Below are 18,612 nucleotides of genomic sequence, written 5' to 3' on the forward strand. Positions count from 1 at the left end.
AGCAGAGTGTCAGACTCAGACCTGGATTCACATCCCCCCACTCAGCCATGAAACTCACTGCCTGTGACCTTGGGGGCTCTTCATTGCCCCTCAGCCTGGCCTACCTCACAAGGTTGTTATGAGGATTAAATGAGGAGGGGGAGACTAGTGTGCGTCACCTTGAACTCCTTGGAGGCTATTGTGATGATTATGATATTAAAAAGAGTTAAGATAAGGTGCAGCAAAGGAGAGATAAGTAAAACACCATGGAAAATGGGATGGGAAATAAAAAAAAGAAAAGAAAATATTATTATTATTTTTAAAAATAATTCCTTCAATGACAAACCTAGACAGCATCTTAAAAAGCAGAGACATCACCTTGTCAACAAAGGTCCATATAGTTCAAGCTATGGTTTTCCCAGTAGTGTTGTATGGAAGTGAGAGCTGGACCATAAAGAAGGCTGATCACCGAAGAATGGATGCTTTTGAATTCTGGTGCTGGAGGAGACTCTTGAGAGTCCCATGGACTGCAAGAAGATCAGACCGATCCATTTTGAAGGAAATCAACCCTGAGTGCTCCCTGGAAGGCCAGATCCTGAAGCTGAGGCTCCAAGACTTTGGCCACCTCATGAGAAGAGAAGACTCCCTGGAAAAGACCCTGATGTTGGGAAAGATGGAGGGCACAAGGAGAAGGGGATGACAGAGGACGAGATGGTGGGACAGTGTTCTCGAAGCTACCAGCATGAGTTTGACCAAACTACGGGAGGCAGTGGAAGACAGGAGGGCCTGGTGTGCCAGGGGGTCACGAAGAGTCGGACACGACTAAACGACTAAACAACAACAACAAAATTCCTTGAAGGAAACAGTAAATAAATAAAGTAGACCACAAACCAAAAAAATTGAAAAGTGAAACTGGTCAGAAGTGAAACCAACAAACCCATTATTTAAAACAGAGAAACTGAGAATTAAAAACAGGTCGCACGTCAGCTGTGGTGGAACTGGGCCGTCCAACGAGAGCAAAAGCTGGTTTGAAGAAATCTGGCTCTGCCTGCTTGTTTCAAGGCTTGTCGTTTTGCAGAGAAGCACAACTCCATCCAAGTGCGTTAATTTCATAATTGGCTCGGCATCCGGGAAGCCGAACTGGAAGTGATTATAGGAGGCAAAATATCTGGAAGGACATGCACCATTTACACCCAGGACACCTCGGCGGTTTCGATGTTTCATATGGCAAATTTCCTAAATAATTTTTCAAAGCAGTTAAGGAACACTCCCACCCACATCAAGAAAACCACAGAACCGCTAGAGGTTGAAAGAAAACAAAGCCACGTAATAAATTTGTAAAAGCGACAAATCAAATATTTATTGCCGTAGGGCGGTAAAGAGATCAAAGCTTTCACCCATCTAAAAGGCAAAGGCATTTTAATTAGGGCAGTAAATGGGCGCTGGTAGAGGAAGGCAGTGGCGCCGTCCCAGGCAAATTTACTCGGAAGTAAGCCTTGCTGCGTTCTATGGGACTTACTCCCAGCTAACTGCGTACGTCGAGGGGTGGGGAACTATTTTCTGCTCAAGGGCCGCATTCACTTCTGGACAGCTTTTGGGGGGCCACATGACCACAGTGGGCGGGGCCAGAGGATCCAAGAGTGGGTGGGGCAACACATGCAAATTTTACCTTTATATAGGAGCCTGGCTTCTACACCTGCACACTCCTTTCTGGCCTCCATCCAGGCGAGGCAAGAGGCATGGACAGAGTTCAGGGAGCCATTTTCAGGTGGGCAAAAGCACTCGCGGAAGGTGTAAAGTAGAGCCAGTGAGAGGCGTGGTCTGGGGAGAGTCCCAAGGACCAGACAGAGAGTCTGTGAGGGCCACGTTTACACACACACACACACACACACACACACACACACACCAAGCCCTCTGGTTACAGATAGGTAGCCGTGTTGGTCTGCCATAGTCAAAACAAAAAAAAATTCCTTCCAGTAGGACCTTAAAGACCAACTAAGTCAGTTCTTGGTATGAGCTTTCGTGTGCATTCAGTGTATCTGAAGAAGTGTGCATGCACACGAAAGCTCATACCAAGAACTGACTTAGTTGGTCTTTAAGGTACTACTGGAAGGAATTTTTTTTTGTCAAGCCCTCTGGTGCGTGGGATTTCAGTCTAAGTCTCTAGTTCAAAGCACACTTACCATGAAGCCAGCGTGGCCTAGTGGTTAGAATGTCAGACTAGGACCTGGGAGAGACCAGAGTTCAAATCCCACACTCAGCCATGAAGCTCACTGTCTCTCAGCCTCTAACCTACTTCACAGGGATATTGTGGGGGAAGAACCACGTAAACTACCTTGAGTTTCTTAAGAGTTTCTTCAGCCGGTATAAAATTCAAAGGCCAGATTGCTCACGAAAACAAGATGGTTTGAGCACATAACGCCAATCCTGGACTGACTGCACAGGCTGCCGATTAGTTTCCAGGCCCAGTTCAAAGTGCTGGTGCTGACCTATAAAGCCTGACTTGGCTCAGGACCTCAACACGTCCAGGACCACCTCTCCCCTTACAAACAGACCATGCGCTTGGCATCTGAGGCCCGGAGAAGCTCAGAGGGTGGGAACATAAGACCTGGCCTTTTCTGTGATGGCTCCCCAATTGTGGGAGTCCCTTCCCAGAGAGGCTCGCCTGGCGTCATCACTACATATTTCTTGACCCAGGCCTATGGCCATTAAATAATCTTATGGCCTGTCAAATGTAGGAAGGACTGCTATTGTGATTATTTTATTATTATGCTCTGTGTTATGTTTTTATTACTGTGCTGCGTAAATTATGTTCTTAATGTTGTACATCGCCCTGGGATAATCAGATAAAGGGTGATATACTGAAATGATAATAAGGATAATGATGCAATAAATAGATAAACAGCAAGATATCAGGGAGGCTCCTTTGGACACTGTGGGGCTTACTTCTGTGTAAGCATATGCACAACTGTGGTTTGTGCCGTGATCCAGCCAAACTAGAGCACTATATCAATGGGAAAGACTGAAGCATGAACATTTCAATCTAGAGGGTGGTACTTCATTCTGGCCGGATCAGGCCCACCCCTTTCCTGGCTCCTCCCCTGGCCTGCTGCTGCCAGCCAGTGCAGATCAGGCTGTCCCAAACAAACTGGCACCCTGCCCCTGCTCCCACAACGCTGATTTCAACTCCCAGGCGGAAGAGGTGAGACTCACCTGTCCAGCCGCTGCGGTTCTCCTTGCCCACATCCGCCCCATGGCGCAGGAGGACTCGGGCGCACTCTAAGTGCCCCAGGGTGGTAGCTAGGTGCAAGGGGGTGCGCCCTCGGGGGTCCAGCTGTTCGATATCCACCTGCTGGGAGAAAGGAAGGATGAGGTCAGCATCCTTGGGGCAGAGGACCCTTCGCTTTTCCTCGGTTTGTCTCTGCCTCGGTGCCCCATGGAATCGACAGCTTGCAAAAAATAACAGATGATATTCTTTCTGGACAGACACACTGAATATTACACAAGTATGTTGACCGCTACTCCCGCACAATTTAGAGGAAATAGGCAAGAATGTGCACTTTCACGCTTGCTTTTCAATATTTGAATAGAAACCTTGGTTTGCGCTATGAGACAACAGAGGGAGATCAACAGAGCAGTGCATAATTCAGTTGGATATAAACTGCTTTTATTTACAGAATATATTCTTCTGTTTATTCCTCATATTACTATTCCCACGTTGATGCAAATGACAGATGCCTTTACTAAAATATCAGGATATTCTATTACGTAACTGGTGGAAGGAGAGCTAATGGATGCCAATCTGGTGAAAATTTGTTCACCCATCCATTTAAGGAGTAGCAGTTCTGCATTTTTTCTGAATCCATTTAGGTATGACCTTGCCAACCAAGGTCCGTATAGTTAAAGCTCTGGTTTTCCCAATACTGATGTATGGAAGTAAGAGCTGGACCATAAAGAAAGCTGATCGCCGAAGAATTGATGCTTTTGAATTCTGGTGCTGGAGGAGACTCTTGATGGACTGCAAGAAGATCAAACCTCTCCATTCAGAAGACTCCCTGGAAAAGACCCTGATTTTGGAAAAATGGAGGGCACAAGGAGAAGGGGACGACAGATGATGAGATGGTTGGACAGTGTTCTCGAAGCTACGAACATGAGTTTGACCAAACTGCGGGAGGCAGTGGAAGACAGGAGTGCCTGGTGTGCTCTGGTCCAGGGGTTCATGAAGAGACGGACATGACTAATCGACTAAACAACAACAATACCAAAAGATAGAATTTTGTCGGTATAGCTCTGCAATATAAATAAAATATATAGAGAGGTTTCTTCCGATAGTGATAGATGAGAGTCATTAAACCATACCCTTTGGCAATTTTATTTGTTTCGAATATGTCTATGGGGTTCCTCAACTCAGATAATATATTTACAGAAAATGCAATTACAACTTAATTAAGGAGGGTTTGGCATTCCAAATATAGAGCTATATATATCATCATGCTTACTTATTGCCAAGTATTAAATACTGGAAGCCTACAACTGGCATCAATTTTCTGATCTGGGCAACTTTGGAATGCACATATATAATAACACCTTTAGTTTGATGGACAGTATTAGGATCAAAATATGTTAGAACGCATGAATCTCTGGAATCAATTATGCCAGTTAGAAACTTGTGGAATGCAATGTCTAGTAAAAATAGATCGGACACCTTTTCCCATGCTAAAATTGACTTTGTGAGGAAACCCAGCTTTAAAAATTGGGGGAAAGATGGTGATATGGAAAAATCGGATGGAAGGCATATTGACTTTGGACCAACTGATAGATGATGAAATTTTAACATACATTGTCTTAAGAGATAAACAATCTATTGGCTGTAACCCAACAGCTTATTTACATTTGCTAACAACCTTATTTGGACCAGCAGAACCTACGACGTCCGAGACACCTGAGATAATGGAAATATGTCTTCTTAAATGCCTGCATAAGCCTAGTGAAATACAAGCTTTCAGAATCTCTAGTGGCAGAGGGTTCCACAGGACTAGGCCAATGGCAGTAAAGGCTCAGTTTCGTGATGCTGTCAAAAGAACTTGCCAACTTGGGGAATGACTTACAATGTTCCTGCGCGTGATCTCAGGGATATCACTGAGGTTCACAAGGTACCTTGAACCTAAGTTGCTCAGGGATTTGTAAATTAATACAAAGACCTTGAGCCTGGCTTGGTAGTAGATGGACAACAGCCAATGGTGCGAGGCTCCTGAGAGCCAAGCTGCCTCTCTCAGGGTTCGAATCCTGCCAGGGCAGGTGTCGGATACGGTTCCCTCGAGGGGGGATCTGCAAAGAGGCAGCGTCAATCTCTCCTTTGGGGCTTTTGTGTGTTAATTGCAAATAATGGAAGCTTGCTAGCATTCCAGGCTGAAGCAGAAAGGAAAACAGTTTGCCAAGTTTCGAGGGCGGGCTTTCCAGAGACAGTTGCCAAGGGCCAGACCCCTGCCATCCATCCCAGCCCGTTTGTTCTGTGTCGTGACACAGTTTTGACGGCTGCCTTCTCGCCTGCATCGGATCTGCGCTCTTTCAAGAGCTGCCCCCGGGAAGGATGTTGGGTGATGCAATTTTGCAGAAAACAAATGATTCGTTTCTCCACCTCCCCACCCCCTGCCGTGCCACAGAGGGGGGCCGGAAGAGCTGTGCTTTATTTGCATTTTTCCAGGTACTAGGAGGCAACTATACAAATCTGTGGACTGAGGATTGTGTGATGTTTGCATCAGCTGAGTCACTCGGCCACCGTGTACCTGTTTACGCAGAAGTCAGCCTCACTCTGCTCAAAGGGGCCGACTCCCCAACAATATTATTGTTGTTGTTGTTGTTTAGTCATTTAGTTGTGTCCTCCGGAACGAATTAAGTTCTTAACCCGAAGTACCACTGTATATAGGACGTGGGCGGTGCTGTGGTCTAAACCACAGAGCCTAGGGCTTGCTAATCAGAAGGTCAGCGGTTTGAATCCCCACGACAGGGTGAGCTCCTGTTGCTCGGTCCCTGCTCCTGCCCACCTAGCAGTTCAAAAGCATGTCAAAGTGCAAGTAGATAAATAGGTACTGCTCCAGGGGGAAGGTAAACGGCGTTTCCATGTGCTGCTCTGGTTCGCCAGAAGCAGCTTAGTTATGCTGGCCACATGACCCGGAAGCTGTACGCCGGCTCCCTCGGCCAGTAAGGTGAGATGAGCGCCGCAACCCCAGAGTCGTCCCCGACTAGACCTCATGGTCAGGGGTCCCTTTACCTTTACAGTATCTTTTGGGAGACGAGGCTACCAGAATATGTACACTAGGGTTGTCATATTTCAAACAGTGAAAATCTGGGCAGAAAAGTTGTGGAGCTGTTTATTTATTTATTTTGCAAACACACACAAAAAATCTGCTTTGGAGCTATTTTTTAGGGGGAAATGGCAAAAAAAGAGGCACCGCTGACACAGGCTGCCATACGTCCAGATTTTCCTGGACGTTTTCCCAATTTTCGCCCGGACACAGCTGCAGTATTCTGAAAATGTCCAGGAACATCTGGATGTATGGCGGCCCTACTTGTACGCAATAGCCCGATACAGCGGGGGGGACGGGACGTGTCTTTCCTGGCTCGAAAGCAGCGCTCAGCCCTAACTCCCACACCCCAATATCCACTCCCCAGGCTGTGACTTCACAAGTCCTTGCCTTCCTTTGCCTCACCTGCAACACACCTCTTCCCTCCCTTCTGTCCCAGAAGCTGAAATAATCCCTGGTGCCATCTTCCACTCCCACCGCTGGAAGATCTGTTGTTTCCCTTTAATTACAAACCTTTTTCATTAAAGTAATTAAAAGATGGTGGCACTGAGAGAGAGAATCTCCCTCTCGAGTTTCAATTAACTCTCCTCACTCCTTAGACAAAATGAAATTGTGCGCCTTGATTGATTTGTCCTCGCGAAAAGAGTGTAGCGAGGGGTGGGCACTCTGTACATGCTCAGAAGCTTTCGCTTTTTGGCAGGGTTGCTTCCCAAAGTCCAGCGTTGGGTCCCACCAATGGGAAGAGCCATCCTTTCTAGACCCTGAACATCACTTGGTCTCAAGTCTTAGGAGCAAGTCAAACCAGAACTCCCAAATATTCCTCCCAAGTTACTAGCCCCTTTGATCTGGAAAAGACTTTTTCCCTCCCACGCTAAGATATGTGGGATCTTAGATGGCTAACTTTAATGGGGGACATCACAGGGTGGGGTCAGTTTGTTTGGCATAACACAATTCTGGTTCCCCCAGGCGGCTCTTTGGTGAATCCATTTCTAAGATAAGGAAATTAATCAACCTGATCTCAGCTCTATTTGCATTTATGCAAATTTGGAATCATCCGCTACAGATAACAGACAGTGGCCTTAAAATAACGAACAGCAAAAAGGGGAGGGAGGAGGCAGCATGAATCAATAAGTGTTCTGAGAAGTTCTGCTTTTATAAACCAGGAAAGTGAACCTGGGGCTTAGGAACCATTTGCCAGGCAAATCAGAAATAATCCTGGTGTGAAAAGTAATTAGGAAAAAAAGGAAGAGGAGGAAGAAGAAGTTCAGCAAACAGAGCATAGTTTCCACTAAGTCTCTGAGTCTGTGCAGAGTGCATTCCTCACCCAAGGCATTAACTCATGTCAGTCCACTTCCACGTATCTCACAATACAAGAGCATTGGACAGGGGACCCAGTAAAATTGGCAGTTAGTCAACAGCAGAATTTTGGGGGGTGGTAATTTATTCAGGAAAGCATGCTTAAAGAGACTTCACAAGAAGTTGTGTCAACTGCTAGATTAAATGGGGGGGGGAAGGGTGACATAAATTTATGGAGGAGCAGATCTCTATCCTTGGCTACAATGGCTAAGTAGAGCCCCCATACCCAGAGCAAGTCTACCTGAGTACCAGACACATAAGAACAAACAACAGGGGAATGCTTCTGTTTCTCCTGGGCACACCTAGTGAGTTTTCCAGAAGGTCACCAGCTGGTATCTGATGGAAGGAGACTGGATGAATGAACCACACTTACAGAAAGGGTGAAACGCAACTATTGTAAATAGCAGCCTCAAGGTGCATTTCAGATTCTTGCTGGCCAGCACTGAATATTCAGATGCCCATCCTGGCCACCAAAGGGACGGCTTTCTTAGCAACCTGCGCCAACCCAAACTACAACTCCCACCAGCCTCAGTGTGCCCTGTGTTACTTTGAAATTTGGAGGGTAAGGAACAATGGGATGAAGGTTGGGTGAGGGGGAGAGAAGCCAAATTAAGACCATTGACTGCACCCCCCCAGCACAGACAACAATAATAATAATAATCATAATAATTTATTATTTGTACCCCGCCCATCTGGCTGGGTTTCCCCAGCCACTCCGGGAGGCTTCCAACAAATACACTAAAATGTCACATATTAAAAACTTCCCTGAACAGGCCTGCCTTCAGATGTCTTCTGAATGTCAGGTAGGTGTTTATCGCTTTGACATCTGATGGGAGGGCGTTCCACAGGGCGGGCGCCACTACCGAGAAGGCCCTCTGCCTGGTTCCCTGTAACTTGGCCTCTCGCAGTGAGGGAACCGCCAGAAGGCCCTCGGAGCTGGACCTCAGTGTCTGGGCAGAATGATGGGGGTAGAGATGCTCCTTCAGGTCTACTGGGCCTTTGAGGCCGTTTAGGGCTTTAAAGGTCAGCACCAACACTTTGAATTGTGCTCGGAAACGTACTGGGAGCCAATGTAGGTCTTTCAAGACAAGACACCTGACCCCTCTCGGAAGACAAACAGGAACCTGAATGCCCCTGTACGGCTCCACCCATCCTCTCCTGCCCTAGATCTACCCCTGAGAGTCAATATCATAAACCCCAAAGCTCAGTGCGTGATCTTGTTTGTTTGCCGGCAGATCCCCAGCCACGCCTCACTGCTGTTCATTGTTAAGGAAAAGGGGGAAATCCGGGTGTGGCAAACACATCTCACCCGGAATTGAGGAGGTCTGGCAAACAACTCCTGAGCTGTGCCCTTAGGTGTCTGAGATTCATGCACCAGGCCCTGGATTTCAGCAGTGATGGCTCATCCATCTGTCACAAATGGGGCAGTGCCCCCACCAGACCTTAGCAGGGTGATCAAGTCAGGAGTATCTTGGACCCTGAGATTTTGGGGCCCTCGCCTGAGACCTAGGGACTGCCCCAGGTTACTGTAACTTCCATCACAGAGTACGCTGATGACAACGTAGTGTGTACACACTCAGAGGATGATCTCCAAACCATCCTAAATATCTTCACAGCTTACAGAATGCTTGGCCTATTGCTCAACAGCCAAAAAAACCAAAGTGCTGCACCAACAAGTACGAAATAACCCCTCTGCAGCGCCACAAATCCAACTCAATAGTGTAACCTTGGAAAGTGCTGATCACTTCTCCTACCTGGGCAGTTATCTTTCCACAAGGGCCGATATCGATGCTGAAATCCAGCATCGCCTGAGCTCTGCAGCTTTCTCCCAACTGAAGCACACTGGGACATTCGCAGGGAAACCAAAATGCATTGTTTACAAAGCTATTTTACTATCAGCCTTACTGTATTCTTGTGAAACATGGACCACTTATAAACACCATCTTCAACTCCTCAAAAGATTCCATCAATTGTGTCTCTGAAAATTTTTACACATCACTTGGGAAGACAGGCGAACAAATGTCAGTGTACTGGAAGAAGCAAAGATCACCAGTGTTGAAGCAATGATTCTTCAATATCAACTTCATTGGACTGGTCATGTTGTGTGGATGCTTGATGATCGTCTTCCAAAGCAACTACTCTATTCCGAACTTAAAAATGAAAGCGTAATGCTGGTGGTCAACAAAAGAGGTTTAAAGGCTGTCTCAAGACAAATCTTTAAAAATGTAATATAAACACTGACAACTAGGAAACACTGGCCTGTGAGTGCTCCAGTTTTGACCAAAGGTGTCATGGGCTTTGAAGACACTCGAACTCAGGACGCAAGGGAGAAACAAGCTAAGAGGAAGGCACGCTTGGCAAATCCGCACCGTGATTAACTCCCGCCTGGAAACCTATGTCCCCACTGTGGAAGGACATGTGGATCCAGAATTGGCCTCCACAGTTACTTACGGACTCATTGTTAAAACCGTGTTTATGGAAGACAATCTTACTCGGGTACGAGTGATTGCCAAATAAGGCGGCCCTGGAAATGGAGGTTAAGTGGGAGAGGGGTTGGGCAGACCTCACAAAATGTCTGTTCTAGAATTTGCAGGCTGCCGCGCTGAAGCTGGCAAGATGCATGCACGGTCTTCTTAATAAGTTGTTGTTATCATATGCACTCTTGTCCACTTGGAGATTCAAGCCCACCACCACCACCACCATAATAATAATAATAATAATAATAATAATAATAATAATAATAATAATAATAATAATAATAATTTATTATTTATACCCCGCCCATCTGGCTGGGTTTCCCCAGCCACTCTGGGCGGCTTCCAAAAGAATATTAAAATACTGTGATACATTAAACATTAAAAGCTTCCCTAAACAGGGCTGCCTTCAGATGTCTTCTAAAAGTCTGGCAGTTGTTGTTCTCTTTGACATCTGGTGGGAGGGCGTTCCACAGGGAGGGCGCTACTACCGAGAAGGCCCTCTGCCTGGTTCCCTGTAACTTGGCTTCTCGCAGTGAGGGAACTGCCAGAAGCCCCTCGGTGCTGGACCTCAGTGTCCGGGTAGGACGATGGGGGTGGAGACGCTCCTTCAGGTATACTGGAGAGGGTATACCTGGATAGGGTATACCAGGAGAGGGGATCAAGCAAACCTGGAAACTTTATGTCAGACCTGAAGGTCTGCCAACACTACCCACCAACCTCAGTCCACTGCCAGCCAGCCTCCACCTAACAGCCTTTTTGCTGCCTACCAGTTGCCAGAGCTGTCAGTTTCCTCAATTTCAGTATCACACCTTGTAGAAGTCAGCAAGGAGGAGGATAGGGCCTGTAGGGACAGCTTCCTGCCAGGTAGTGTGTCCAGTGTAGGCTAGCGGCCTAGGGAGAATGGGGCACTGCCCTACCAACCTCAGTCCGTCCTCAGCCAGCCCCACACCTAACAGCCTTTTTGCTGCCTGCCAGTCAACAGCGCAGTTAGCTTCTCCCTCAATTTCAGTGTTCTGCCTTGTAGAACTCAGCAAGGAGGAAGATATGGCTTGTACGGAAAGCTTCCTTCCAGGTGGTGTGTTCAGTGGAGGCTGGTTGTCTAGGGCAAATAGGGCGCAGCCCTCCCAATCTCACTCCTCCCTCAGCCAGCCCCATACCTAACTGCATACTTGCTGCCTGCCGGTCTTTGGGGCTGCCAGCTTCCTCCTCAGAGTTGTCCCTTGTAGAACTTAGCAGGGATGAAGAAGATGGGGTCAAAACTAGAATGCGTTGCCTCTGCCTATCGTTATCTCCACCTCCACCTACTGTTCAGATCGCCTGTCTTCTGCCCCACCAGTCCCAATGGGTGCCAGCCCCTTCTGGATGCAGCCTGTTCCTTTAAGGAGCGAGCAGCACCCCCGGAAGAAGAGTCAAATGCCCCTTTCAATTCCATTCCTCTTCTTCCACGCTTTTCCACCTGGCCAGAGTTGCTGGATCCAGGAGCAAGAATGTAAAACTTCCAGAATTATAGTTGGAAGGGACCCCCAAAGTCATCTAGTCCACCCCCTGCAATGCTGAAGAATCCCTGACAGCTGACCATCTAATTTCCTGGACCCCATCCTACAATGTTCCATAAGACTGCAATCCTATATGTTAACGGGGGGGGGGGGGATTTTCTCCTGCAGCACTTAGATGTATCGTTGATATTATCTGGTTAACTGGAGATGAACACAGCACACACATCCCTTAATACAAGGATAGCAAAGGTGAGGTTACTTTGACACTAAGGGTCCAGCAGCCAGTTGTTGCAACTTTCCCCTGCCTGGTGCCCTCCAGATCTTTCAGACTACAACTCCCATCTGCCTTAGCGTCTCTCGGCTGTGCTGGCTGGGGCTGATGGTAGTTGTAGTACGAAACACCTTGAGAGCACCAGGCTGGGAAAAGCTGAACTGTTTTCTGTTGCCAGCGAAGCAGATGCCTTTGCTGTCCTTCGTTGTGGGCTTCCGGAAGCCCAGAGCTCTCCCCCAGTTCACTGCTTCCAAGCTTTTCTGCAGCAGAGTATGCTTGCGGGAGGGAGGTGGGGACCACGACAGGGGCCTTCAAAGGCCTGGAGGACTGTCAGACACAAGACGGAACAGAACACCTCTGGAGGCAGAGGTCTCTTCCCTTCCCCTTGAAGCTGAGGCCACCCATCTGTTATGATCTCCTTCCACCCTGGGTCTCAGACCCTGCACTGAGCAAAGCATTGGACTCCAGGAAGCCTTGTATCCGGTTCTCACAGGTATACTTCCTCTGATTGTGGAGGTTCCACCTTTGGATATTACAAACAAGATGAATTTTAACAGGGAGAAATGTAAAGTATTGCACTTGGGCAAATAAAATAAGAGGCACAAATACAAGATGGGTGACACCTGGCTTGAGAGCAGTACATGTGAAAAGGATCTAGGAGTCTTGGTTGACCACAAACTTGACATGAGCCAACAGTGTGACGCGGCAGCTAAAAAAGCCAATGCAATTCTGGGCTGCATCAATAGGAGTATAGCATCTAGATCAAGGGAAGTAATAGTGCCACTGTATTCTGCTCAGGTCAGACCTCACCTGGAGTACTGTGTCCAGTTCTGGGCACCACAGTTCAAGAAGGACACTGACAAACTGGAACGTGTCCAGAGGAGGGCAACCAAAATGGTCAAAGGCCTGGAAACGATGCCTTATGAGGAACGGCTAAGGGAGCTGGGCATGTTTAGCCTGGAGAAGAGGAGGTTAAGGGGTGATATGATAGCCATGTTCAAATATATAAAAGGATGTCACATAGAGGAGGGAGAAAGGTTGTTTTCTGCTGCTCCAGAGAAGCGGACACGGAGCAATGGATCCAAACTACAAGAAAGAAGATTCCACCTAAACATTAGGAAGAACTTCCTGACAGTAAGAGCTGTTCGACAGTGGAATTTGCTGCCAAGGAGTGTGGTGGAGTCTCCTTCTTTGGAGGTCTTTAAGCAGAGGCTTGACAACCATATGTCAGGAGTGCTCTGATGGTGTTTCCTGCTTGGCAGGGGGTTGGACTCGATGGCCCTTGTGGTCTCTTCCAACTCTATGATTCTATGATTCTAGGTACCAGCAGATGGAAAGTTTTATTTGCTTGGAACTTGATTGCTCTCTAATGGATAGTTCCGGAAGTCCGTTCGACTTTCAAAAATGTTCGACAACCAAGGTTCGGCTTCCAATTGGCTGCAGGAGCTTCCTGCATGCAATCGGAAGCTGCGGAAGACGTTTGGCTTCCAAAGAACGTTCGCAAACCGGAACACTCACTTCCGGGTTTGTGGCATTTGGCAACCAAAGCATTCAACTCCCAAGGCGTTCTGGATCCAAGTTACGACTGTACTTACTGATCACCAAAACGATCACCCTGCCTCCCTACCAAAAGCTTGAAGCAGGCTAAATTTTTGTTAAAACAAAAAAATTCCTTCCAGTAGCACCTTAAAGACCAACTAAGTTAGTTCTTGGTATGAGCTTTCGTGTGCATGCACACTTCTTCAGATAAATTTTTTGTTCAGCATCTTGTTTTCAGCATCATTTGGAAGCCAAGAGAGTCTTGTAAGCCTAGGGTGAAGGCTGTTGTTCTCCAGCGCTCTGAGGACACAGCCTTAAACACAGCTGTTCAGTTTGGAGCCAAGAGGTGCTGCTAGCCTTGCCCACTGCAAACTAGGATCCCTGTTTGGCTAACCCAGCAGAGCTGCTCATCTTCAGAGCACAGGGGAAGCAAAGCCGGTGTGGATCTGGTCTGTACCTGGGCTGGCAGGTGTGTTGCAAGAAAGGTGAGGGATAACGGTAAGAAAATGGAAAGATTTTGTGAGTTTCAACATCATCCCGGACCACTGGCCAGACTCGCTGGGGCTGCTGAGAGTGGCAGTCCAAGAAGCTGCCTTGTCGTGACTCAGACCAACAGTCCATCTAGTTTGGTATCACCTACACTGACTGGCAGCAGCTCTCCAGGGTTTCAGGTGGTCTCTCCCAGCCCCACCTGGAGATGCTGTACAGCTTTTGCCTTTTGGAGGGCACTAGGCTGGAGAACAGTGTCCTAAAGAAGGAGTGGCTAACCTGTTAAGACTCTGGCTCCCATCAGCCCCATCCAGAACAACCAATGGTCAGGGATGATGGGAGTTGTAGTCCAAGACACACCTGGAGGGCCACAGGTTAGCCTAGGATAGAGGTGTTTGTGACGACCTCCGTGACAGCAAATCAGAGGCAACCCCAGCAGAATTGGGGCTCATCAGGACATGATTAATTTCTGAAGTGGGACCCCAGTAATGTACAGCAAAATAATAAATTGGGTAGTGCATAAAGTAACTATATGAACCCCAAACAAGTGTGGCTGGGGAAACCCAGCCGGATGGGAGAGGTATAAATAGCAAAATCATCATCGAATAAACATCATAAGCGGGAATGTTGTTTCTTCCACCCTCCAGCTTTTGCTGTGCTAGAGGAAGGAGCAAGTAGCAGGTGTGGTGGCAATGGGCATGGGATTCAGCTAAGCCCCAGCATGGTGCTAGATCTCATGTTCTTTCTCATTTGGGGGGGGGGGCAGGAAGGAAAGTCAGGGCTCTCCACTCCTTTGGCCACCTTGAGGCCCCATAGCCTCCAAAGAGGTGAGTCCTATTATGCTTCTGCAGCATCAAAACGAAGGCTTCTCTGCACATGCTCAGGTGCCCTCTTTTACTGTGCGTCATGCCCACGTCTCTCTCTCTCTCTTTTAGGCATGCTTTCAAAGACAGCCCCATGGCTTTCTTCACCTTAGGGAGGATCCTGAAGGCTGCTTGCTGCCAGAGGGTTTCAGGGTGGCGGACGGATCTGCTTGTGCCAAGCCACAGTCGCCAGTGCCAAACCCTGGAAAGAGAGCTCCTGATGCCAAGATTGGGGGGGGGGGGAGGCGGTGGGAGAAGGGCCCTCCATTCAGTAGAAACCCCACAACACTCAAGTCCCTCTATCCCCTTGCCTTTTGACGCCCAAACCCCTAATATCCCAACAGTGCTGCAGGAACCGCAATATTTGTGTGTTTGTAGGAGGGGGGGCTACATCAAGAGCACCCAAACATGGGTGGCACCAGAGGGTGGGCAAGGAACCTTCCCCCGTAAGACAATGAACTTGTCCCCAACTCACCCCCAATTAAAATACACTGTTATTTTTCTTTTGGGGATCTTAAAACTCCCCCACCTACTTTGCCCATTCTGTGCCCAACAGAATTTCCCCCCTGGGGCTACCACAGCTCCCCAATCCTCCCCGCAGCCTCTCCTCCCTCCCACCCCCAAATCATGGCTCCTTCTCCTCCCTGCCCCTCATCCATCCCCCCCTCTCTCTTGCAGAAACCGGGGGAAGCCCCTTTCCCGCGAAGGATGGCGAGCGCGCTTCCTCGGAGCCGCGCCGGGCGCCTCCTATTGCATCTGCCCCCTCTCCATTGTTAGGGTGGGACCCCAGGCAGCCTGCCCTCCCCTCGCCCGCCCGTCCGCCCCCCACCAAGCCCAGCCCCGCCAGCTCCCAGGGACACCCACCTGCTCGGAGCTGAGTTCGGCCTCCAGCTCGCGGGGCTGGTTGTGCCACACCAGGGAGTGGAGCGGGTACCCGGCCTCGGCGCCCTTCCTGGCACCGGGGGAGGCGGCCAGCATCCTTTTGGCACCGGGGCGAGGCCGTCGGGGGGGCTGCAGCCGCATGTGCGCCGCCGGGCCGGGCAGGAAGGAGGGAGGGAGCGGGCGAGGGCGGGGGAATCGACGCTGCGGGCCGAGCCGCGGCAGCAGCAGCAGCAGAGGGGAGGGCGAGGGGGAGGGAAGAGGAAACGCAGGAGGCGGCGCGAGGGTGGCGCGCGGCGGGATGGAGAGGATGGGGATACCCCCCTCCCCGCAAACCACCGCTGCCCCCGCAGCTGCAAAGGAGAGGGGAAGCTCCTGCCTCGCCCCAGTTGGGGGGTTGGAGGCAGACGCGGCAGCAGGGCACCATGGGACTTGTAGTCTTCCGAGGGGGCTGGCAGCGTGAGCGATGGAGGGGGGCGCATGAGCGGCGGAACATCTGCTTTGCGCGCAGAAGGAAGATCGCGGTGCCATCCCCGGGTGGGGAAAGGCTGCTAGCCCAACCCTAGAAAGCCGTTGCTGCTGGTCAGTGTAGACAGCACTGAAGAAGGTGGGCCATTGATATGACCCAATATAAGGCAGCTTCACTCCAGGGGTGCCAACGTGAATAAAATATTGGGGAGCGCAGGTAAGCCCCACCCTGAATAATCAATCACAAGATCTGGTGCACACACACCATTTGAATGCCAATGGCCATACACTTCTTTTGGGGGGTGGCCCCTCAAATATTTTATTGGGGTCTCTGTGAAGACCCCTTGGTCCCTAGAAGTTGGCTCCTGTGCTTTGAGTGATGCCATTTCAAACCTTGTTCAGAAGCTTGAGTGGCATCTTGGTTTATTTGTAAAGGAAGGGCCGTGGCTCAGGGGCAGAAGACCGGACCTTGTTCCAGGTTCTGTCCCCCAAAACCTGTCTGTGTAGACAGTACTGAGCCAGGTGGACCAGTGACCTGCTCTGATGCAGGCCAGCTTCCTTAGCAGTACATAGCTTCCTTCATGTGGCTCCATCTCAGGAGTCAGCAGACTTTTTCAGCAGGGGGTCTGTCCACTGTCCCTCAGACCTTGTGGGGGGCTGGACTATATTTTTTTTGGGGGGGTGAACGAATTCCTATGCCCCACAAATAGCCCAGAGATGCATTTTAAATAAAAGGACACATTCTACTCATGTAAAAACACACTGATTCCCAGACCGTCCGAGGGCTGGATTTAGAAGGCGATTGGGCCGGATCCGGCCCCTGGGACTTAGTTTGCCTCCATTTCCCCCAGCATTGACCATTTTCACCTGCAACGGCTTCTGGGGATCTGTAGGGCAGAGAGGGGGTCCATCCCTCTGAAAATAAGCAGAACCCTGTAGCTGGATCAAACTCTAAAGTCCTTTCTGTGTTGGTCATTCTTGGCTTCAACTGAGGTGAGGCATCTGTGGCCCTCCAGATGTTGCTTTTTTTATATAATATTTTTTATTAGTTTTATAAAATACAGAAAAAAGAATAAAGAACGTATTATAAAAGTAAAAAAGAAAGGTTACAAATTTTTCTTACTCCTTTTTCCAAATCTGTTGGACTTCCCCACGTCCTCCCAACCCTGCATTCTCTGTGATGCATAACGTCTGCAATTTGTTAACTTATTTCAATACTTATTATATCTTCCTTTTTATCATGTTACCCAATTTCAAATGTATTATAACCCAAATCATGTACATTTTCATTTTAACACAATAAAGTTGTTTCATTATTCTATCTCTGACTCCTTGTACCTTAATTTCCATTTCTTTAATTTAACGTTACTGAAGCTAGAATTTCCTAAAGGGTGCGTTTTTTAACATTCATACAACTTATAATGTTTTTCCAAATAGTCTTTAAATTTTCTCCAATCCTCCTCGAATGTTTCTTCTCCCAAGTCTCGGATTCTGCCAGTCATTTCGGCCAGTTCCATATAGTCCATCAACTGCGTGTGCCATTCCTCCAGTGTGGGTAAATCTTGTGTCTTCCAATATTTTGCAATCAGAATCCTTGCTGCTGTAGTAGCATACATAAAAAAAGTTCTGTCCTTCTTAAACACTCTCCGGTCCACCATGCCCAGAAGGAAGGCCTCTGGTTTCTTAGGTAAGGTAAATCTCAGTACCTTTTTTAGTTCATTATGAATCATTTCCCAGAAGGCCTTCACTTTCGGGCAGGTTGTGGCCCTCCAGATGTTGCTGACCACTGACCATGCAGTCTGAGGCTGGTGGTAGCTTTGGAGCCCAACATCTGGCAGCCTGCAGGTTCTCCACCCTGACACAAATCCATAGCTTCTCTGCATGCAACCCCCACCATTTGATTTCCAGACAGACATTACAGAGGAGACCATCTTATATCACATGGGACCTGTGGGCTCCTTTTCCTAAAAATAAAGCAAGGGTCTAGTCCTCTTGGATCTGAATAAAGGACCAAATTAACTGAGAAATATCATTTCCCGGTGTTGTCAACTACACTGACTGGCAGCAGCAGCAGCTTTTCGGGATTTCGGGTAGGGTTCTCTCCCAGCCCTACCTGGTGATGCCACTGGGGGATTGAATCTGGGCCCCCCTGCATGCAGCACAGATGCGCTATGACCCTTCCGCTGAAAAATGAAGCAAGATGCTAGTCCTCATGGTTCTGAATTAAAGGCTGGTTTAAACAGGAACAATGTAAGCTGCCTTGTACAGAGTTCGATCATTGGCCCATCTAGCTCTAAGGCAGCACAAGACCAACATGAGCGCAGGCAAGGAGATCTTGAATATTTCCCCACCCTCAGTCCCAGAATTGTTGGGGGCTGCTTTAAGACCAGGGACACGAGGTGCCCTGTGCCAGAGCTTTAGAGGTTGCAGGTGGAGCAGCCAGGATCAAGGGGTGGTCGGGAGAGAGATGGCGCAGCGCTGGCTGGGAGG

The 18,612-nt window shown here is 48.6% G+C and overlaps 1 protein-coding gene across 2 annotated transcripts in view; it reads right to left on the reverse strand.

Annotated features, from left to right (window-relative positions):
* The window catches only part of ANKRD13B (ankyrin repeat domain 13B), a 36,547-nt gene extending 20,517 nt beyond the window's left edge, over window positions 1-16,030 (reverse strand). Inside the window, exons 1-2 of one of the 2 annotated variants that reach the window (XM_083715146.1) lie at window positions 15,640-16,030; window positions 3,193-3,328 (exon numbers count right to left, since the gene is read on the reverse strand). In XM_083715146.1, the coding sequence (XP_083571272.1) occupies window positions 3,193-3,328; window positions 15,640-15,798 (295 nt within the window). In that variant the 5' untranslated portion in view covers window positions 15,799-16,030. Of the gene's footprint in view, window positions 1-3,192; window positions 3,332-15,639 lie in introns of both variants that reach the window. The other variant, XM_083715145.1, reaches the window with a different exon arrangement.
* Between the last annotated feature and the right edge of the window lie 2,582 nt (window positions 16,031-18,612).

Source organism: Podarcis gaigeae, assembly GCF_964106915.1.
Source record: "Podarcis gaigeae genome assembly, chromosome: 15".
Lineage (NCBI taxonomy): Eukaryota > Metazoa > Chordata > Lepidosauria > Squamata > Lacertidae > Podarcis > Podarcis gaigeae.